The sequence below is a fragment of the Chlorocebus sabaeus genome, chromosome 1 (assembly GCF_047675955.1).
Source record: "Chlorocebus sabaeus isolate Y175 chromosome 1, mChlSab1.0.hap1, whole genome shotgun sequence".
NCBI lineage: Eukaryota > Metazoa > Chordata > Mammalia > Primates > Cercopithecidae > Chlorocebus > Chlorocebus sabaeus.
The window spans coordinates 13,782,125-13,806,412 of NC_132904.1; the positions used below are offsets into that span (position 1 = coordinate 13,782,125).

Below are 24,288 nucleotides of genomic sequence, written 5' to 3' on the forward strand. Positions count from 1 at the left end.
CAGAAAAAAATAAAAATAAAAGTAAGAAATCTAACTGGCCACATTTGCCTTACAAGAAGCTCCTACAGCTTGAGAGTATTACAAAACCTGAACTGAGTCTGAAGAGAGAAACTTCCTTTTGCTGCCACAGCAAAGAATAATCACCACATATAAACCTTACTCATGTCCAAGGAGAGTCTAGGTGCTTTGATACCAAAATATTAGGCACAGGAGAAACAAGGAAATAAATGAAATCCCAGTCAATAGCTAACCAAGGACTGTCAAAATGTCCCTGTTAAGAAATGTATGGCCGGTGTGGTTCCTGTTCTGGGAATTATTTACTAACTGCAACAATTGTGTCATGATCAGTCTTGCAGCAGCCCTGGTTGTAAATGGTAATTTATAATACAAGAAAGTGAGTGGTTAAAGGGCTGGCAGGCCAAGGGTGTGTGGATCATCTCAGGAGGATCAGGAGCAGGCTCTGGAACCCAAAGTCAGCACTATACTGGACTCATAATCCTGCATTAGATTCTTCTTGTTGCTGCAACAGATTACCACAAATTTTGTTACTTAAGACAAATGTATCATCTCACAGTTCTGGAGGCCAGAGTCTCACCAGGCTAAAATCAAGGTATCGAAAGAGCTGTGCTCCTAGAGGTGGCACCAGTAAAGCAAGTTCTTTCCCTACTTCGTAGGGGTCACAAAGAAGGAACATGCAATTGCACAAACGCAATCGGATTGTATTCACCGGCCAGGGAATGGAGAAGGGGAGCTCTCGCTCTAAAGGCACCTTCTCCTTAAGCAATGGGAAGCAGGGGAATTTTCAAGAGTTAGACACGGGGCAGGGAGGTATGTAAGCAGGCCGAGGGTAGAGTTCCAAACACGCAGGCGCAGTCCCCAGGCATACTTCTTCATACCTCGCGTGTACACAAAATGGCAGCAATTCTCTTTTAAGGGAGAAGAATCTAGTATTATAATGATATGTTAATGATCTAAAAGTAACTAGGGGTTGCCGGTCCTAGTTTGCACCGGTCTTGTGCAGGTCTTATCTCCCACTGGTATTTGGCAAGGGATCATGGAACTCCTGCAGCATCCTGGGCGATCTGGAACTCTTTAAGCAGTGGCCCCTATAGATAAAAAGGCTAAGGGGAAACAACCATTTAAGAAAATAAGGAGCCTTTCCAGCTATTTCCTTAGGGCTGCCCTAGTAACAGAGCTTGTAAAGAAACATCCGTTTCCTTGCCTTTTCCAGCTTCTGGAGGCTGCCCACGTTGCATGGCTCATGGCCCCTGTCCACCTTCACAGCCAGCAATTGCATCATTCTGACTTCTGCCTCCAACATCACATTTGCTTTTCTGACTCTAATGCTCTTGCCCTCCTCTGCCACTAACAAGGACCTCTGTGATGACACTGGGCCCAACCAGATGATCCAAGCTAATCTTCCTCTATTAAAGTCAGCTCATTAGCTACCTTAATTCCATGTGCATCTTTAATTCTTCCTGGTCATATAACCCATGTAACATGTTCACAGGTTCCAGGGATTAGGGCATGGGCATTTGACGGTGTCCGTGCAGTGGCATTTTTCTGCCTCCTACTCCTTTACACAGCATGCGAGGCTCTCCACCAAGTAGATGCAAACTGTTTTTCCAGCCTTGTCTTCCACCATATACCATGTATTGGATATATATTGCTACATAACAACTTACTCTAAAACTTAGGGGCCTAAGACAACATGTATTATCCCACAGTTTCTGTGGGTCAAGAATCCAGGGAGGGTTTACCTGGGTCCTCTGGCTTAGGAGGGTCTCTCCCAGGGCTGCAATCAAGATGTCAGCTGGGGCTGCCTTCATCGCAAAGCTCACTGGGGACAGATTCTTTCCTCCCTGGACATCGGCGGGAGGCTGCTTTCAGGGGCCATACGTGGGCTTCTCCATAAGGCAGCTCACACTTGGCAGCTGCCTTCATGAGAACAGGAAGGGCCAGAGAGAGAAGGCAAGCAAGAGGGAAATCAGTCTTTCACAAACACATCCCATCACCTTTGCCGCATTATATTCATTATAATAGAATGTGGCCCCAGGCCAGCCCACACTCTAGGGAAGAGGACTACACAAGGCATGAATACCGGGAGGTGAAAACACAGGCCGTGTTAGAAGTTGTCCAGCAAACCCCAATATGAACCCTGTGCTCTCATCTCACAAAACTCACCCATGTTTCCCAAGGGGGAAAAAAACTGCTTTATTACCCATGTCTTACATTTGCTGATTAATTCACTCATTCAGAAAGTATTTTGTTTCTGCTGTGAGCTAGTTTGTGTTGTAAGGGCTAAGGATACAGCAGTGAGCCAGAGAGACAAAGCCCCTCCCTCGTGGAGCAGACATTCTAGTAGGGAGATGAACAAACGATAAACAACCACACACATAGTGCAACAGCGGGTGATGAGTTACAGCAGGCGAGGGGCATGATGGGTGTCAGTGGAGGGGAGGATGCAGGATCTTAGGTAGGATGTCCTGGGAAGGCCTCTCTAAAAGCTTAGCTCTGAGCAGAGACATGAGGGATGTGAGGAAGCCACCACGAGGCTATTTAAAAGAAGAGGGTCCTGGGCTGAGGGGACGCCACGTGCAAAGGTAGCTGATGTGTTCAAGGGACACAAGAAGTTCTGTGTGATGGGAGCAGTGTGAGCAAAGGAGAAAATGCCTGGAGCTGAGGTCAGAAAGGAAACCAGGAGCCAGATCTTCTACCGCCTTGTAGGTCATGAAAAGGGCTTTGACTTTTATGCTAAGATGGGCGCCACTGCAGAATTTCCCCCTTAAAATGAGCTACTTTACATCCAGGGGAAAAAAAAAAAAAAGGCTCCTTTCTTTATAATTTCAAGATACTATTTTCAGTTCCCTCTTATAAAGAAGTATAATTTGCATTATAATATAGCTACACATCTGAAATATGTATACTTAATGGATCTCACATTTTCTAATTACTTACTTTAAAAGATAATATCTGAAAGCTTTGGGTGTTTGAGACAGCTCTTATCTCCAGATAAGGAAAGAGAACTCAAACAAAACCATTTCTGGGAAACCAAGGTCCATTTCTTCCCTAAAGTCAAACAACTTCAAAGAGTCTAGGCTAGAATCCAGGTCCAGGTAGACATCATTAATTTCATAATACTATGCAGCCATTAAAAAAAAAAAAAAAAAAAAAAAGGATGAGTTTGTGTCCTTTGTAGGGACATGGATGCAGTTGGAAACCATCATTCTTAGCAAACTATCACAAGAACAGAAAACCAAACACCGCATGTTCTCACTCGTAGGTGGGAACTGAACAATGAGATCACTTGGACTCCGGAAGGGGGACATCACACACTGGGGCCTATCATGGGGAGGGGGGAGGGGGGAGGGATTGCATTGGGAGTTATACCTGATGTAAATGACGAGTTGATGGGTGCTGACGAGTTAATGGGTGCAGCACAGCAACATGGCACAAGTATACATATGTAACAAACCTGCACGTTATGCACATGTACCCTAGAACTTAAAGTATAATAATAATAATAAATAAATAAATAAATAATTTTTAAAAAAAATTTCATAAAGCCAGATGTCACCTGTCAGATCCCTGCCTGAGAGCCTAAAAGGGCGTGTTGTAAAGCAGGTGCCTAGGATCATAAAATGAGCTGATGTCTATGAATGGCCTAAATCCCAGTGAAGTAGTTACTAAAAAGCAGCCTGGTGACTGATTGGATACAATAAGGGCTAGAAGAAGTCTTGTTGATACTAGCACATTATCCAAGCTTCCTGATGTCTGACCCAGGACTTTGGTAAAGGACATTTTCTCAACACTGCCTTCACCGCATACCCAGCCCCAGGTTTCTCATATGACTGTGTAACCTAGAAGTCACCTTCAGACACCTTGGAGGGTCTATAGTCGGTAAACTTAGATAAGCTGATGAAAATTTACTTACTTGTATCAGGAAAGGAGAGGTCAGCACAGGGGCAGTTAGGAGAGGCTGGGTTGGGGAGCAGATTATTTAACAAAGGGAAGCACATATAAGAGAAGGTAAAGAAATATTCCACTCGCAAATCGCAGTACCTGTGGATGAGAGACGTGGACAGGAGAGTGAGATGGCCTGGTTTGCCCTCTACCTCCTGAGCCTTCTCTGGGCTACAGCTGGGACTAGTACCCAGTCCCGGAGTTCATGCTGTGAGTATGATGTTTTTCCAAGGAGGTCAGGGAAGCAGTTGCCCTGGGGAGGGGCTGTGACCTCTGACACTGAGCTCTGCTGAGGAGAAAGTGGTTGAAAATAGCAATCACTATAGGAATTCCAAAATGGGTAAGTCTGAGTGTGATTGTGTGCTGTTCATCTTTCCTGACTTAACAGCGTAAGTTCTTTGAGAGGCAAGTCTATACGTTTTTGATTAAGAGAGATGGGGCCAGGTGCAGTGGCTCACACCTGTAATCCCAGCACTTTGGGAGACTGAGGCAGGAGGATTGCTTGAGCCCAAGAGTTCAAGACAAGCCTGGGCAACATGGTGAGACTCAATCTCTACCAAAAAAAAAAATCTTAAAAAAAAGTTAGCTGGGCATAGTAGCATGCACCTGTGGTCCCAACTACTCAGAAAGCTGAGGTAGGAGAATCGCTTAAGCCAAGGAGGTTGAGGCTACAGTGAGCTATGATCACACCACTGCACTCCAGCCTAGATGACACAGTAACACCCTGTCTCAAAAAATAAATAAATAAAAATAATAGAGATGAAAGTACTATTGCAGGAATCATGGTTGATGGTACAAAGACAGACATTCAGTGGCTATTGTGACCAGACACCACTACATACTAGTAAGAGATTTTGGTACTCAGTAAGGATAAATTATATTCCAAATATTTAATATTCTTCATGAAAGAGTGAGGAAAAAAACGAATGCAAGGAAATCAGTGATTTCCAGGAAAGTGATAGAAACTATGAGAAATGTCATGAGCCATATTGCTTGAAGTTACTAAATTTAAAAATCACTTTCTTAAGGATATGGATTATTTGAGAAGATGGAGAAACTAATTGTCCTCAAAAGTAAAATCTCACCATTTTCTCCATTTCTCTTTAGTCACTTAGGATACCAATGCTAACCAAGTATTCGCTTAAAAGGCACCAAAGACGGCCAGGCGAGGTGGTTCACGCCTGTAATCCCAGCACTTTGGGAGGCCAAGAAGGGTGGATTACCTGAGGTCAGAAGTTTGAGACCACCCTGGTCAACATGGTGAAACCCTGTCTCCACTAAAAATACAAAAATTAGCCAGGCATGATGGTGCGCACCTGTAATCCCACCTACTCGGGAAGCTGAGGCAGGAGAAACACTTGAATCTGGGAGGTGGAGGTTGCAGTGAGCCGAGATCATACCATTGCACTCTAGCCTGGGCGACAAGAGAGAAACTGTATTAAAAAAAAAAAAAAAAAAAAAAAGCATCAAAGACACAGGAATAATGTTTTTGAGAAGGAATGAGGGTTAGAAGGTGAGTAAATGGCTTTCCTCTTCTCAGCGGTTCCCTCAGCCCAGGAGCCCTTGGTCAATGGCATACAAGTACTCATGGAGAACTCGGTGACTTCATCAGCCTACCCAAACCCCAGCATCCTGATTGCCATGAATCTGGCTGGAGCCTACAATTTGAAGGCCCAGAAACTCCTGACTTACCAGCTCATGTCCAGCGACACCAACGGTGAGACATCTGAGCCACGCGCACTCTCCCTGAATCTCACACATCACACACCACCTCCAGATCCCAACTCAGTGTCCTTCCCACCCCACTGCGCCCTCTGATTGTACATAAACCACCCAAACACCTTTCCCTACATACCTGGAAGGTACCTGGAACAAAACACATGTGAAGTCAGAGCATTCATGGAGCAGGTCAGTAAAGCAGAGAGAGCTCTGGACTAGATGTCGAAAGAGCAGCCTTCCAGTTCCAGCTCTGCCACTTCATAACTCTGGGATCTGAGAAAAGTCACTGGATATTGCTCAGCCTCACCTTCCAGATGATTCTAATAGCAATAACCCTACTACTGCTAATAGCAATGATAATAATGATAAAATCTCTGTTCTGCCTATCTCCCAGGAGTTGCGTGGAGGCTCAAGGTAGATAAAGTTTAAATTATTTTGTAACTGCAAATTTCTGTATATAAATCTAGATGAGTATTTTGCTGCTTTTCTAATCAAACACCAGGAATTCTCAAATAGCAAATACTAGAGTCATCAAGTTACACAGAGGCCACTATATTAAATATTCCCTTATGTATTCTTCCATATTTTTTTATTTGGAAAGACAGATCAAAAAACTGCTCGTATTATTAAAAAGTCAAAATGCTCTGGGTAAAAAGCAGAGACCTCATCCCTGGCTCCTGGAGAGCTGTCCCCTGAGGATGCCTCAGTCTAACTGTTGTGTTCTCTTCTCGCAGATCTAACCATTGGGCAGCTTGGCCTCACCATCATGGCCCTCACCTCCTCCTGCCGAGACCCTGGGGATAAAGTATCCATTCTACAAAGACAAATGGAGAATTGGGCACCTTCCAGTAAGACCTCACTGGAAAGGAGAAGAGAGTCAGGCACATGGTTTTTCCCAAGAATTTTAAACCCAGAAAGGAAAAGGGTGGGGGTGAAGAGAAAGGAAAGTTAGGGAAGAGACACAATGTATCCTTCACTCTGGTCCTTCTGATAATCACACAAGGGAAAGATTCATTTCCAATCCAAAATGAACTAGAAAAGGTCATGATCCCAAGGACACAAGCTTGTCGAGTCATCACCTGTCTGAAGACAGAGTCATCCCTTTTATTCTTTGCAGATGCCTGATGACATTCTTTTGATAAACACTGTAGTTGCTCTTTGCCTATGCTGTGTTTCTCTTTGGGGGCAGGTTTTCTAGCAATTTCCTTTTCAAAGGCTTGGCTTTTCCTTCTTTGCAAATGTCCTCATCGTGTTGAGTGTGAGTCTGATGAAGGTTCTCTGTCCCCTTCGGAGGCCCCAATGCTGAAGCATCAGCCTTCTATGGGCCCAGTCTAGCGATCTTGGCACTGTGCCAGAAGAACTCTGAGGCGACCTTGCCGATAGCCGTCCGCTTTGCCAAGACCCTGCTGGCCAACTCCTCTCCCTTCAGTGTAGGTGAGTAGGTCACCAGTACCCTGAGCTGGGAACATCAGAGGCATTGTGCACTGAATGGTGGAGCTGGCACAGGGAAGTGGAAAAGGAGAGCATTCCATGGAGGAGGAGCTAAGGACATGAATGTGCCTGTGGATGGGAGATACTTACCAGAAGTTTGTTGGGCAGGAGAATTGAGGAGTACATGAAGGAAGGCGAGGGAGCATTATGTAGAAACAAGGACACTAGATAATACTTGATATGTCTGGCAGCTACAGAATCTCCGCGGGGAACAATAGTCATGTCATTCAAGTCAGAAGTTCTTCCCAAATTAAATACTAATGTCTTGCTTCACTTCTCCTCTGCATCTTCTCTTTAATCACTACTGATGCTCTCACACTCCATTCTTTTGATGCTTCTCCTCAGTACATCCAAATATCCTCTCTCCATTAAACAGCTACTCTCGGAACCCTAACTCACGATGTTTCCCTTCATGGAAACTTGGGGACCACCTTGCGTCTTTCTTCTGCAAGCATATGGCTGCTTGTGAGTGGGCGCTTTTCCCTCTATGACATCATGTCCTCCTTCTGTCCCCTTCTATGGATAATGATCCTTCTCTGTGGGGGCCACTGTCACAGCCCGCATTCATGGTCACCTCTTCTCCTCTGCCAACTCTCTAAGCAATAGTATTGTCTCAGGTTTTCACTCCCTTACACGCGCCCCATCAGCAGCCTCTCTTGTTTCAGTTCCTGTCAGACAAACAGGTGAACCATTGCTCTAGGACCCTGGGGGTCAAGAACAGACTGGTTTCCCTTTCACATCCGGGACCTCACACATTTCTGGGGCATCTCTGCCTCCAAAAGTATGGACTTATTTCCTTCTGGTTGTCAATAACACTATCACCCTTAATGAAGTTATGCAACTTCCAAATGGAGATTAAGGTGAGGAGGGGAAGATCAATGAAATAAAAGATGATATCTGGCAAGTCTTTTATTTCTTCTAGTCTTGCCATCCCAGAACTTGCTCATTTGTTCCACATGTTTATTGCATGCAAACAAGAAAAAGTCCCTTTGTGGGGTGCTTTGGTGGATGCAAAATTCCCACCATCTAAGAGTTCACAGAGCACAGTAACAAAAAATAAAAATAAAAGAGAGCATCAAGATTGTAAAACAGATATATAAACAACAAATGCTAAAGGAGTTTAAAACAGAGACTGCATCTGTCTTTTCTGGCACAAGAGCTGTATGATTGAACATACTGCCTGTCTATATTAATTATAAGCATGAGCTGTTGAGTTGTATGGATCTGGGTTAAGATCTTGGCCTTGCACTTACTGACTGTGTGGCCTTGGGCAATTAATTTTTCTGAGCCTCTATTTTTTGTCTCTTAAAGGGAGATGATTACAGGTACTATTTCATAGGTTGTTCTGAGGAGCAAATAAAATCATAGAACCAGAATGCAATAAGCACACAATAAATGCTAGCTGTTCATATTGCTGTGATGGTGACTATGGTGATCTTATCCTCTCTGTCATTCACAGACACAGGAGCAATGGCAACGTTGGCTCTGACCTGCATGTACAACAAGATCCCTGTAGGTTCAGAGGAAGGTTACAGAGCCCTGTTTGGTCAGGTACTAAAGGCTATTGTGGAGAATATCAGCACGAAGATCAAAGATAATGGCATCATTGGAGACATCTACAGTACTGGCCTCGCCATGCAGGTAAACACGTGCTGAATGTTCTTGGTTGGGTTCCTGCCAATAAGCCTGGATTGCAGAATCAAGAAGCCAGGCTTCTACTAACATCTCTGTGAAAATCCAGCTAGTATGACCTGAGATATATTCTCTGTGGTGCCTGGGCCTCAGTTTCTCTACCGGTAAAATGCAGGTAAGTGTTAATTCCTCCCTACCTCTTATGTAAAGTGTGAAAACAAATCTATATGAACTCATTTCTCTTCCTTGAGAAAAAAAATGAAACAAATAAATCAAGAAATATATTAATTTATTATTAGTAATGATCAGATTTTTTGTAATAATTATAGACTATTGCAATTTTGATATATAAATAATAAGAATATTAAAGCACACCCTCTAAAAATATAGAATTTTCTGATGCAATCTTACCAGCCAAGTGTTCTTTTTCAGTGTTTTTTTATGTTTTTATTTTTTTATTTTTATTTTCATTTTTATTTTTTATTATTTTTTTATTTGAGACGGAGTCTCGCACTGTCACCCAGGCTGGAGTACAGTGGCATGATCTCGGCTCACTGCAAGCTCCACCTCCTGGGTTCACGCCATTCTCCTGCCTCAGCCTCCTGAGTAGCTGGGACTACAGGCGCATGCCACCACGCCTGGCTAATTTTTTGTATTTTTAGTAGAGACGAGGTTTCACTGTGTTAACCAGGATGGTCTCGATCTCCTGACCTCGTGATCCGCCTGCCTCGGCCTCCCAAAGTGCTGGGATTACAGGCGTGAGCCACCGCGCCCAGCCCAGTGTTTTACCTTGATCTAAAAATAGCAAGTTTATACTCAAAATGATTAAAGAAAATAACCTAACATTGACCCAGCCTCACAAAAACCCATAGTAAATGGTAAAGCAGATCTATCTGGCAGCCAAGTCCATACTCAATTCTATGCTTTAATAGCATACATTCCTAGGCTTGGATTCTGTAAGATGTTTTTGGTGTTAATAGTTGCAAATCCAACAACCCACCCTACCCTAGTTGATTAGGGCAGCAGCCTCTACAGAAGACAGATGCACCAATGATAATGGGTAGAAGTAACCAACTCAAATCAAAAACTAGCAGCCATCTGTGGCTGAATCCTCTAATCCCAACCAAGAACTCTGAGCTCCAATATCTCAAAATGTCCTATGGGGATTAATAGGACCAGGGACTCTTCAACTCAGAAAGCCCAGGAAAGGGAGAATCATGGCATGATGATGCCAGCCCTAAACCTAACATAGTTGTGGACTATTAGAAAGAAATTGTCTCCTGGGGAAAACAACAGAGACTAGTATTGAGATTTCATACATTAAAAATTAGAAAGGGATATAAGCAGCCTAAGAATTGGTTCATGTTAAATGTAAGAGCAAAAACAAAATTTGCACTTCAAAGGACCATGTATAGAAGTGACTAATAAAAATAAAGCTCACTTATATGTCACAGTCAAGGAGACTTTGCCATAGAACAAATCCCTGTTTTTTCCATGGCTGAATTTTACAAGAGCTTTTCCAGTGCTCTGGTCTAGAAGCTTTTTGGAAAGGAAAAGGCAGTCTGGAAGAGATATAAAAGATGGTTTGGGGATTTGTGTGTGTGTGTGTGTGACTCACTAAAAATAACCTTGCTTCAATTTAACACTAGACGGGGAAGTGTTTACTTTTGCTAACTTGGTTTGTGAATTCTGTTTGGATTTTATCACCTGCTAAGTACACTCTGATAAGCTGGACCTGGGAATTAAAGCTTTTCCTATCAAAAGGCAGGACCGTGTATACATCCAAATACCACAAGCCATGTAGATTTCTTGTCAGAATATATAATCTTTCCCTACGCTTTTTACTGACTCTATCTGGAGTTTACTTAGGCATCCAGAAATCTGAAATCAATAGGTGTCTAATATATAACATATTCCTAATCTAAAATATTCTGTCGTCAACAATCTCAGCCTATTAACATGCTCTGGTGGCCATAATCAGCACTGTAAAGGAAGGGAGGTGGGAATTACAGCTTCTACATCACACATCACGAAATGCTTTTATACATTAGCCCCTTGGAACCTCAAATGACTCCCTCAACAGTAGACAGAAGTTATTATTTCTATTTTATTCATGCGATAGATAATGCAGCAAAATAGGCAAATGGTTGAATGTCTTAGTGTATTACTCAAGACTCATTTTGCAAGTAGCAGAAACCCAAATCCTTTTAGCTCAAGAAAAAAAAAATGAGGATTTACTGTTCACATACACTGGGAAGTCTAGGGCTGAATTAGGTGGTTTCAGGAATAACCAGAATAAAGGGCTCAAATCATGATATTAGAGGCCACTCTTTTTTCATCGTCCAGCCCTGATTTTCCTCATTCTTTCCTGCTTCAGGGCTTCTTCAAAGTGACTAAGATAGTCACTAGCAGCTTACTGTTTACTTGCATGGTTCCAGTTGAATAATCTTAGCAGAGGGGAAAAAAAAAAAAAATCAGTCGGTCTCCCAATGTCTGTATGTCAGGGAATGACTCTGATTAGTACATGTATCCACCAATCACTGTCATTAAGGGGATGGTGCACCACCATCAGCCCAGCCCCGGTCATGAGTCTGTTCTGGGCCAGGGTTGTGGAGCCTCTGACAGTCCTGACACAAGCACAAAGTGAGGGAAAAGTCCACCAAAGAGGGCACATGACAACATAAAACAAGGGGTCTACTCCATTTATGTGGCTAGACTGCCCTAGACTAAAGCTCCCTCTGGAACCCAGCTTGTCCTAGACTAAAGCTCCCTCTGGAGCCCAGCTCTCACCCTCACTCTACATTCAAGAATCGTTCATAAATATGACTGTCTAATAGTGTTCCCTGGATCTGATCATTGAACAGTTCTGTGTCTGCTGTCTGACAGATACTGTGCTAAGTGGTGGGGACATAGCATTGAAGACAAATGTGTTCCAAACCTTACGTAGCACTGCCTTTGCATTCTGGGGGACTATGTGATCGCAATGATTAGTGATCAAGTTTATCTATTAAGACATGTAAGAGCCAACTCTCAGCTATGCCTAATTCCTCTTTCTCTCTCTCTCCCTTCCTTCCCAGGCTCTCTCTGTAACACCTCAGCCACCTAAAAAGGAATGGAACTGCAAGAAGACTATGGATATGATACTCGATGAGATTAAGCAGGGGAAATTCCACAACCCCATGTCCATTGCTCAAATCCTCCCTTCCCTGAAAGGCAAGACATACCTAGATGTGCCCCAGGTCACTTGTAGCCCTGGTAAGACATCCACCTCTTCTTATGTCATAAAGCAGCAACTTATGCCAGAAATGACATGTGGATCAATGTTAAGTGGCATATAGGCTTGTAATGTCCATTATTCCCATGTGGACAGACCTCATCTGACTCCCAGTCCTTAAGAGTGTGTGCTAGCACACAGACATACCTTCTTGCACTCAGAACTCTGCCCCATATCTACTTCATTCAGCATATATTTATGCAGCTCCTACTATGTGCAAAGCATTTTGTGGGATACTAGAGGTAGGAGAAGCTCCATGGTCCCAAATATCAAATAACATATAGCTTCATTTATTCCTTTGACACATGTACCATCAAACACTATGCATATCTTATCATATCTGCCTTTCGCAAAGTCAGAAGGCATGTGTAAACAAAAACTACAATATTTGGGACAACGACGTAAGGATGAAATAGAAGTTAAAGCCCCATGCAGTGCAAATGCAAACTAGAAAAATCGTGACCAGTTATTGATTTTGTTTGGTCAGCTTCGGAGAAGAACAGAATTCATGTGCAAGTCGAACCTTAAAGATCTAACTATGAAAGCTCAATGCATGCCCCACACCAGTGAGATGGAGTGGAAACCTAGCATGCCACCTTTTAATTAAAAATATCTTTATTTTATCCAGTTACGCATATAATTGAAAGACACTTAAAATTCAAACATGACAGAAATATGCATTTAGAAAGTGGAGGTCTTGCATAAAAACCTTACCACTCCAGAGATTACTAGCGTTTGGTATGGATTCCTCGAACTCTTTTTTTTTAATAAAATGCCAACATAAAGCATCATTCCTCTTGCATTGCATGAACTTCCTAAGACAAGAAGAGATTAATAAGTTTCTTGTCTATCTCAATGCAGAACGTGGAGACAAAATCAAGCAAACTGATCCCAATCCTACCAAACACTACCACACTCACTCAACCCCTTAGGTTGCTTCCCAGTGATGTCCCAACCTTAGCAAGGTGGCCATGGAGTTTTTGCTGGAACTCCATGCTAGTGGTCCAACTACTTTGTTAAATGGTATGAAACTCACTACTTTCTTGAAATGTCTTCTGGGATACGTTGCTAATAACACAGATTTTAAATCTATAACACAAACCCCATAACCTTTGACAAATGTGGCCTCTTTGCCCTTCACAGATCATGAGGTACAACCAACTCTACCCAGCCAACCTGGCCCTAGCCCCACCTCTGCATCTAACATCACTGTCATATACACCATAAATAACCAGCTGAGGGGGGTTGAGCTGCTCTTCAACCAGACCATCAACGTGAGTGTGAAAAGTGGGTCAGTGTTACTTGTTGTCCTAGAAGAAGCACAGCGCAAAAATCCTATGTTCAAGTGAGTGTTACAAGTGTCATTCATCATTCTCTCCAGGCCTGATCTGAAATCCCATTTTTTTCTCCATCCTCTGTTTTCTTAATTCTTTTTCCTTTTGATAACAGATTTTTATTTAATAACCCCTTGAGCAGCTTACAATCCAATAAATAGGTAAGGCTCTCATGAAAACTTAAATCATACAAGTCAATGTATGATGAAGTTTTAAAAACAAAAATTCAGAGGAGATTCGAAAGTCCGTTGCAGAGTAGAACAGGCAAAAGAGACTTTGTAGCTTTAAACCACAAAGAATAGGTACTATTTAGGAAGATGTGGGAAGAGGTAAGTCCAGGAAAAGAAATGACCAGAACATCTGGGCTCAGTGGCACATGCCTGTAATCCCAGCTACTCGGGAGGCTGAGGCAAGAGAATAGCTTGAACCCGGGAGGTGGAGGTTGTGGTGAGTCAAGATCACGCCATTGCACTCCAGCCTGGGCAACAAGAGCGAAACTCTGTCTGAAAACAAAAAAGGAAAGGAAAGGAAAGGAAGAGAAGGGGAGGGGGGGGGGGAGGGGAGGGGAGGCCAAACAAAGCATTTGCAGTAAGACTGAGCAAGGAATTTGGGGCCAATGAATAGGCCAGGTGGACACACCAGGTTGGGTGACAGTGTAAAAGTCTTGAAATACCAGGTTCAGGAGATTGGACTTTGTTTAGCAAGTTTTTGAGTAAGAAAATCCACTTTGTAAAATGTTGCTTAGGTTGTGAGAATAGGAGACAAGGCTAAAACATGGGACATGACTCCAATAATGGAGCTGTGAAGTGATGATGACTTCCTCTAGGATGCATAGACCCACACCAAGGCTCTGTGAGTGATGGGACATAGAGGTCAAGGGAAAGAAGCTTCAAAACTATTGATTAAAGGGTCAAGAAGAAAGAATATCTTTCAAAGAAAGGGATTAAATTCCTTAGATATGTTTAATGGTAGGCATTTGAAATAGGAACATTAGAAGGCTTTTGGAGGTATAGTCCAGGCACAGTGGCTCACGCCTATAATTACAGCACTTTGAGAGGCTGAGGCAGGTGGATCACTTGAGGTTAGGAGTTCGAGACCAGCCTGGCCAACATGGCAAAACCCTGTCTCTACTAAAAATACAAAAATTAGCCAGGCATGGTGGTGTGTGCCTGTGGTCCCAGCTACCCAGGAGGCTGAGATGGGAAAACTGCTTGAGACTGGTAGGTGGAGGTTGCAGTGAGCCGAGATCGTGCCACTGCACTCCAGCCTGGGAGATAGACTGAGACTCTGTGTCAAAAAAAAAAAAAAAAAAAGCAAAAAAAGAAAGGAAGGAAAGAAGAAAGGAAGGAAGGAAGGAAGGAAGGAGAAAGAAAGGCTTTGGAGGTATAGAGGAAGTACCAGGAAAAAAGGTCAGGACGGGAAAAAAATTGGACAGTCATCTCTTAGAGGTGATGACCAAAGTCAAGAATCCATGTAGTAGGTAGCAGATACATGCACCCAGCAAAACCACAAGACATAGTTAGTTATTCTCATTTTACAGATAGAACCCTTAGGGCTAAAGAAGTTAGCAATATTCCTAAGATCACATAACACGTAACTAATAAGAGTTGAGAGCAGAACCCAGGTTGGACTAAATCTGATGCTCATGTTCTTTCCATGCTCCTGTCAGGGTAGGGGAAAATACAGAAATAAATCACAGAAATAAATCACAAAATTAATTAAAAATTAATTTTTAAATTAATTTTCTTAATAAGAAAATTAACTTTTAGGGAATATTTATAGTTTGCAAAAAGAGGAAGCAGTAAATAAACATGGAGAAGTCTAAGCTATAGGAGGAGAGGAGGAAAATGCCAAGTCATGGAAAGGAAAAAAGCAGATATTTTCAAAGAAAAGATGATCCAAATTCTTCAGGAAGATATCAAGAAGGAATACTGACAAAGGCTAAGGAATTGACAACTGAGTGATACCACGTGGGGGTCTATTCCCCCTGGTTCTGTTGAGCACATTGTGTCTGCTGCTTACTGCACGACTCCATAACTTCCCTAACTTCCATAGACAGGTCAGGATAAAAATTGCACTACAAAACTATTTAATTTTTTTTTTTTTTTTTTTTTTTTTTTGAGCCTGAGTTTTGCTCTTATCACCCAGGCTGGAGTGTAATGGCTCAATCTCAGCTCACTGCAAACTTCGCCTCCTGGGTTGAAGTGATTCTCCCCTGCCTCAGCCTGCCGAGTAGCTGGGATTATAGGCACCCGCCACCACACTCTGCTAATTTTTGTATTTTCAGTAGAAATGGGGTTTCAGCATGTTGGCCAGGCTGGTCTTGAACTCCTGACCTCAGGTGATCCACCCACCTCAGCGTCCCAAAGTGCTAGGATTACTGGCATAAGCCACTGTGTCTGGCCCAAAAATATTTAATTTTAAAACCCTCTGAATATACTGTACTTTACTTCTCTGAGCTTAGCTTTAATTTTGTCTAATTTTTCTTTTTCTGATTATAAATGTAATAAATACATATAGCAGAAATTTTGAAGAAAAAAGCATAAAAAAGAAAAATCATCTACAGTCCACACACAATATCACAGCTATTAATACTTTTTATAACTTTTGTAGGTGTTTTTTCCATGCATATTACAAATAGATGTGATCCATCATATACATGGGACAGAGAGATATTTCATGTAAAATTTGTATCTCATATTTTCACTTAACATTATTCCATAAGTAGTTTCCTGTGTTACTGAAAATTATTGATAAATATTTTCATGGCTTCCAAATATTTAATCTTGGATATTCATTCCATGACTCAAACAATTATTTACTCATTTGGGGGAATTTACATTTTTTAAATTTGATTATTAATAGGTGTTTTCAAAATCCATTCATTTTCATTTCATTTTATTCTAAGTGAAGTAATTTCATATTCATTAGTCATTTGCATGTTTGCTTTTAAAAAATTTATTTATTTATTTATTTATTTATTTTGAGATCAGGTTATGACACTGGCTAATTTTTGTATTTTTTTAGAGATGGGGTTTCACCATATTACCAAGGCTGGTCTCGAACTTCTGGGCTCAAGCAATCTGCCCTCCTCAGTCTCTCAAAGTGCTGGGATTACAGGCATGAGCCACCGCACCTGGCCCATTTTCTTTTGTTTTTACTTAACTTTTATTTTAAGTTTTGTGTACACTTGCAGGTTTGCTACATAGGTAAACTGTGTCATGGGGGTTTGTTGTACAGATTATTTTACCACCCAGGTATTAATTCTACTACCCATTAGTTATTTCTCCTGATCCTCTCCCTCCTCCCAACCCGTACCCTCTGATAGGCCCCAGTATGTGTTGTTCACCTCTGTGTATTCATGTGTTCTCATCATTTTGCTCCCACTTATAAGTAAGAACATGCAGTATTTGGTTTTCTGTTCCTGTGTTAGTTTGCTAAGGATAAATGGCCTCCATCCATGTTCATTGCAGCACGATTCACAATAGCAAAGAAATGGAGTCAACCTAAATGCCCATCAATAGTAAACTGGTTAAAGCATTTTCTCATTTGATATAATCTGATCACTTTATCAGATAAAATCGTGCTCAAAAGAGAATATCATTTAAAATGTCTGACGCATTTGTCTGAAGCATTTATCTGAAGCATTTAAAGTGTCCCTATCCTGGCGGGAGGATTGCTTGAGCCCAGGATTTCGAAGCTGCCATGAGCTAGGATCTCACCACTAGCCTGGATAACAAAGTGACACCTTGTCTCTAAAAACTTGATTAACTACTTAATTAACTGAATGTCTCCATCCCTTCATCTTACCCCTTATTCCCTGACCTAAAGTGAGATGTTAATCATAGACAATTTTTTTTTTAGATTTGAAACCACTATGACATCTTGGGGCCTTGTCGTCTCTTCTATCAACAATATCGCTGAAAATGTTAATCACAAGACGTACTGGCAGTTCCTTAGTGGCATAACACCTTTGAATGAAGGTGAGGGAAGAAAAGGCATAGGTGTTATCTTCCATAGTTTGAAGGCTACGTTCCTTAATTATTTTTCATTTAATTTATTCATTCATTCATTTAATCAATTGATAATTATGAGATCATATGTGTATATACAATAATTCTATAGACAGTGATTGCTTATATGTATACAAATATCTATTTTATATATATAAAATCATTAGAGAAAGAGATTAATTCTGTAGGCAGTGATACCTTTTACAGAGAAGGAAAGTAAGTCTTAACAGATATTAAAGGGTCTTGTACAAGGCATGCATCTAGAATGTAAAAGTGGATAATCAAACCCAGGTTTCCAAAGTCCTTGTAACTCTATTGTACAAATGTGCTTTGCACAATAGTTTCACTCAAAATTCATGCTTCTTTTTTACAAAAATCTCCAAAGAGAGGAATGCCTGTATGTGGATGTTGGTGCATGTTTCCCCTGAAAAAATTAGGAGAAAGTGGGAAGAATAAAACTCAGACTTCAGCAAAACCTTAACATTGGTTAAAGCTTTTGCACACATATTGAAATATTCTCCGATTTAAAGAGCACTGGTCTAAGCATGATGTTACCTAGTTAACCTGATGTTAATTGTCACTATGCAGAGACAGATAAAGCCAAACAAAGTCATAGTAGAGCCAAGGTCATAGGCTGGTAAAGTTGCTTCATCATCCAATATTACAGTGGGGGAGGTGTTTTTCTTAGAGTCTATCATGTATTTAACAAATCTTGCCAGTCAGAATTTGTGGAATTGCAGCAAAGCACATAATAAAGATCTCGGAGTCACAGAGGACTTGGTTAGAAGCTCCTTCTCTTATTTAATAGCTGCAGTACATTAGTAGTAAACCTGTGAGCCAGTTTACACAGCTTTAAAATGGAAATAGCACTAATCATTTCTTGGGTTATTGTGAGGGCTGGAAATAATATACTTAGAATGATTAAGTACAGTGTTTTGCATGGCATGTATTCAAAAATATTAATCATCATTATTATTAGTTTTCCCATCACCTTCATCTCAAGAAATGTCTGGATCAAAATATCCCATATACCCCATAAATGTACACACCTATTATGTACCCACAAAAATTTAAAATTTTTTAAATACCCAAAATTTTTTTTTAAAAAAGAAAGTAATTGCCCCAGGAACTTAAATCAGGCATATTCTCATGTCTACCAATTACTTTTCTTCCCTTGGAGAAAGAACGGTAAAGTCCTCTGAGAAACAAAAAGATGCAGGCCTGAAACTGTCATTCTTTCTGTTGCCCAGCTACCTGAAAGGTAACAGATATTGCCATCATCTATCTTTCCTGTCCTGAAAGACAAAAATTCTCAACCCACTGCTCTTTCTTACCTCTTACAAAAACTTCAAAAATGAACCTGAGGTTCTCCCTTGAATGCCCTAATTCTGGCCTAAATAAGCCATTTTAGCAATTACCACCATTTATTGCACAATTACTCTGTGTCAGGTGCTGTATTAGGCACCCAGCGGTCATTATTCCTAATTCTGAAAATAACTCTTCAGAGTAAATATTATTAACAAAATCTTATATGTGAGGAAAAAGAGGCTCGTGCATCTTAAAGGGTATACCCAAAGACTTACTCCATGAATTGGTGACTAGAGACTGGAAACAAGAACACCCTAAATCTCAATTTCATGTTCTCTCCATAATCAAACTGCCTATTTCTCTCTAGGATGATTTTACTCCTTTAAAGAATTTAGTGGGTTCACTGCATCTAGCTCACTGCATCCCTTGGGGGATGGAGATGCTTACATGCACCACAGTCACCTCATATTATTCTCTGCTTATTTCCAGGGGTTGCTGACTACATACCCTTCAACCACGAGCACATCACAGCCAATTTCACGCAGTACTAAGGAAGAGGTGGGTTCAGCTTCTATCAAACATCTTCAAAGGATGGGTGAAATATTTTCCAGTTCATTTTAAATCTATGCAAAAAAGTGAATGCCTGTGATGCTACCATATTCCTGGTAAAAACATGGAAAACCACTATGTAGAATAAAAATGCAAAGTTCACTGGAGTCTCAACATCTATGATTCACGAAAATAAAATTTTCAGCTTCTCAACACAATGCCTGCCAATCATCGTTTAAACCTAAGGTGAGGGGAAAAGGGAGAGTAGCTGATATTTTTGGATATCATTCTGATTTCTAGATTAATTAAATAGCACACTCCCTATTTCTACAAATGGTATATTTCTTAATGTCATATTTTCATATTATACCAAGTACTCCTTTTCAAATTGCCTAATGTAAACATGACCACGTATGTACATACATGTGTGCATGAAATGGCCAAACATTTCAACATATAAAATTCCATCAAAATATAAAACTCAATCAACATATAAAACTTCCAGATGGCTCAAAACTTGGTAAATGATTTTATGTCTTAACTCTTTCCTTCCGTTTCCAATTTTTTTCGTTAAATTCATATTTAAAATATATATTTAGATCATTTACATATATAATATGTAAATTAACTTATATTCAATATATTATACATAATTTAATATATTATATATTTTATATGATTATCTATAACTGAATATATTTTATGATTATATATAATTTATCATATTATATATTTTATATGATAAATAGATATAGATCTTTGAAAAAATTTAAGCTTTCAAAGATAAACATAACTCTAATCTCTGCTGGTAGGAGTCAACACTGGTACAAACTTTCTAGAGAATAACATAAAAATTTGTATCAAAAGACCTAAAATGACCGGGCATAGTGGTTCATGTCTGTAATCCCAGCACTTTGGGAGGCCAAGGAAGGTGGATCACCTGAGGTCAGGAGTTCGAGACCAGCCTGGCCATGGCGAAACTCGTCTCTACTAAAAATACAAAAATTAGCTCGGTGTGGTGGCGGGTGCCTGTAATTCCACTTACTTGGGAGACTGAGGGAGGAGAACCACTTGAACCCAGGAGGCAGAGGTTAAATGAACCGAGATCACACCATTGCACTCCAGCCTGGGGAACAAGAACAAAACTCCATCTCCAAAAAAAAAAAACCAAAAACAAGCCTAAAATATACTCACCTTCAGCCAAAAAAAAATCCCAATTCTGAAATTTATACATATATATATACATATATATGTGTGTGTATATATATATATGAGGACACAGAAATATACAAGAATCAAAAAGTCAGCTGTAACTATTATAGATCAGAGCTTAGGTGTACAGCCACAATACACTTCCTAAAACTGAATCCCAGAATCAGATAGACTGAACTGCCCAGGCACACGCCTCCCATCTGGGCATCCCAGAGCAAGTACCTGCTCTCTGGTAACAGTCTGGCTCCTAGGAGAAGAAGGTGTGGGCCACATAGGCCCAGGTCCTAATTTCAAACTTATCTATTAGGTAAATCTCTCTATCCCAGAAAAAGGCCAAGACTGTCACTGTAATAGAAGGAAATCTCAGGGGTGGTGAGTAAAGTGCTCTCTCATAACGTAACATAATGTTTATAATATGGAAAAAATAGAACAATCTAGATGTCCAACAATAGGACAATAGACAAACTCTGGTGCATCCATATGATGGGATACTTAGAAGTTACTAAAATTCATGTTGAAGATAAATTCTTGCCGACATGAAAAGACGTTCGTGATGAACATGAATGAAGTGAGTGAATGAAGTGAAGGAAAGCAACTCCAAGTAAATGAAGGCAAGTACACGACTACATTATAATATTATCCATGCTGGAGTGTTTCAGTGGTGATCTCTGTGTGGCAGAATTATTGGTGATTGGGTTTTTTTGTTTGCCTCTCTGTTTTCTAAGTTTTAGCCATTCAACACCTAATAATTGAGCAACTGGAAAATGGAAAAAAAACCACATTATTTTATACAAAGATTATTTTTGCTTGTTTAACAATAAATTGGGCAACCAAAGAGATTTCTCTGTGTGTGTGTGTGTGTGTGTGTGTGTATGTGTGTGTGTGTAGAGTTTGCTCTAATAATAGAAATTGAAGAAACAAGGCTAGGGAGGAAACAGAGAGAAATCACAGATTTGTTTCATATAATGAAAACTTTGTTTTAGCTACCTATCTAGGACTTAATTCTGTGTGTGTTCATCTATATTGAAAGAGCTAGAGACAGGGAAATGGGTTCGAAAGTTGTAATTCTGTTTTGAACAAGTGCTTTATCTGTTTGTTTGTTTATTTATTTATTTTCGAGATAGAGTCTTGTTTCATCGCCCAAGCTGGAGTACAATGATGCGATCTTGGTTCACTGCAACCTCTGTCTTCCGGGTTCAAACAATTCTGCCTCAGCCTCTCAAGTAGCTGGGATTACAGGCGCCCACCAGCACGCCAGGCTGATTTTTGTATTTTTAGTAGAGACGGGGTTTCACCATGTCAGGCTGGTCTTGAACTCTTGACCTCAGGTGATCCACCCACCTTGGCCTCCCAAAGTGCTGGGATTACAAGCATGAGCCACCACACCCAGCCAAGGAAATGCTTTAAAATGTACTTATATTGGCATATACTATAAAAATGAAGGTGGTTGTCATAAGTAATTTTCTTAAAGTGTGAATATACAGCAAAAGAATATCATCTTAAGTACTTTAGGGCAGGAAGTTAAGTACTTTGGGGCAGGAAGTCACATAACTTCTGTTTATAAAATACACCTCGAACCTGGGCAACATAGGGAAACCCTATCTCTACAAAAAATAAAAATAAAAATAAATTAGCCAGTCATGGTGGAACATGCCCATGGCACATGTCAGCTACTTGAGAGGCTGAGGTGAGAGAATTGCTTGATACTTGAGCCCAGGAGGTCAAGGCTGCAGTGTGCCATGATCACGCCACTGCACTTCAGCCTGGGCTGCAGAACCAGCTCCTGTCTAAAAATACGTATCTTCTTTAATATATAGTGTAAATGTATATGTATAAAATATACCATTATATACACTTACAATATATATTTACATATAACATATAATAATAGGTATATATACCTATTATTTAAAAATATATGATAGGTATTATATATAGGTTTATGTACAATAAATATACCTATTATATATAAATCTATATAAATACATAATATCCATATAATACACAATATTATAGTTATGTATTATATATTATATACTAATATAATATTTATGTGATGAGATATGATATATAAATATATCATACATATGATATATAAATATATATATTATGTATTTATATATCATATATGATATATATGCTTGTATATCATATATGTATCTTATACATACATGTATATATGCTTGTATATCATATATGTATCTTATACATATATGATAAGCTTATATATCATATATGAGTGCATATATATAAAAATACCCATTTTCCAAGACTTATTTCCATTTCTTAATATGTTTCCAATACATTTTCCAGCTTGTTTCTATTTGTCATTATCTCACAGACTAAGGATTTCTACTCTTTCCTTGTTCATTTGGGGATCACTACACGGGCGCCTGTAGTCCCAGTTACTCGGGAGGCTGAGGCAGGAGAATGGCCTGAACCCGGGAGGCGGAGCTTGTGCTGAGCAGAGATTGCGCCACTGCACTCCAGCCTAGGCAGCAGAGTGAGACTCCGTCGCAAAAAAAAAAGGATGTATGCACATAGATTTGGAAGATGAAGTAAATACATTTATTAAACACTGTAGTGTTTCATTTCACTTGGAAATGTAATGTTTACTTCAATTTTTATGAGGGGAGCTTTATGGAAAGATGCATTTGTGTTTATTATGCACTCTGTTTTATGTTGGGTAGTAGTAAACTCTCATAGGAATTAATGAGAAGAAATGTGTAATATGATAACTGTTTTTCTTCATATTATTTCATATGATTATCATTAGAGGGAATTGTTACACTTTAATTCATTCTTCTCTATTACACTCAATACATTAGGATAGAGAGCTTATTATAAGCAGTATGCATATCTCAGAGAATACAATTTATATTTTGAAGTTAGAATGCAAATTCTAACTTCAAAAAGTAAATTAAATTTTAAAAATAGAACGACACAAAATTACTGAAGATACCAAACAAAATCAGTACTGAATATGCATAGAAAGTACCTGTCAGGAAGAAACCTAACATTACCTCTGAGGTTCTTCTGATCATTATTCTACTGCTTCTACTCACGTTTTTCTCACAGTCTCACAGAAAGGATCATTTTTGCTTAACAATGTATCTTCACCACCTAGCACAGCACCTGGCATAAAAATTTATATTGAATTAATTATTTTAGTTCAGAAAACATAAGTTACCATTGGAAAACATAGTCTACAGATACAGTGTGAGAAGAAATCTGATCTTGGAATCAAAAGATTTTGAGTTATCACTCCTGTATTCGCTCATAAACAAGCTGAGTGACCCGGACAAGTCTCTAATGAACTCAAAGATCAGTTTCTTTATCTATACAATCAGAGATTTGGCATAGAATCATCTCTAAAATTCTCTTAATTTTTGGAAAAGTCTTAAGAATTGTATTCTTTCAGATGTGTAACAAGCTCTCTATCCTAATGTATTGAGTGTACTAGAGAAGAATGAATTAAAGTGTAACAATTCCCTCTAATTATAATCATTTATGTGTGCTCACTATTGCATAATGCGATTGCCAAAGCACGCATTTGGTTGGGGTTTCAGTGGCTATAATAAGCACTTTGTGACCTCTACTGCACACACAGGGTAAAGTCTTGTATGAGTCCAGGAGTTCATAGACCAGCTGGGGCAACATAATGAAACACTGTCTCTATGAAAAATGTAAACATTAGCCAGGCCTAGTAGCACAGGTCTATAATGACAGCTACTTGGGAGAGTAAAGTGGGGAAGATTTGACCAAGCATGACTATTTTGTGAAGATGCAGAAA

General features: G+C 40.0%; 1 protein-coding gene across 1 annotated transcript; it reads left to right on the plus strand.

The window, feature by feature from the left end:
• The first annotated feature begins 3,844 nt into the window (after nucleotides 1-3,844).
• On the plus strand, nucleotides 3,845-19,496 carry CBLIF (cobalamin binding intrinsic factor). The gene is made up of 9 exons (XM_007997140.3): nucleotides 3,845-4,173; nucleotides 5,504-5,680; nucleotides 6,417-6,530; nucleotides 6,976-7,116; nucleotides 8,633-8,814; nucleotides 11,883-12,060; nucleotides 13,223-13,424; nucleotides 17,278-17,396; nucleotides 19,224-19,496. Exons 1-9 carry the CDS (start codon nucleotides 4,095-4,097, stop codon nucleotides 19,283-19,285), a joined length of 1,254 nt encoding a protein of 417 aa, XP_007995331.3. The 5' UTR covers nucleotides 3,845-4,094; the 3' UTR covers nucleotides 19,286-19,496.
• The last annotated feature ends 4,792 nt before the right edge of the window (nucleotides 19,497-24,288 follow it).

Coding starts and splice junctions, on each gene's coding strand:
- CBLIF (XM_007997140.3), top strand. CDS start 4,095: ATGGCCTGGTTTGCCCTCTACCTCCTGAGCCTTCTCTGGGCTACAGCT. Junction 12,061..13,222: donor CCAGGTCACTTGTAGCCCTG/GTAAGACATCCA, acceptor TGCCCTTCACAG/ATCATGAGGTACAACCAACT. Junction 17,397..19,223: donor CATAACACCTTTGAATGAAG/GTGAGGGAAGAA, acceptor GCTTATTTCCAG/GGGTTGCTGACTACATACCC.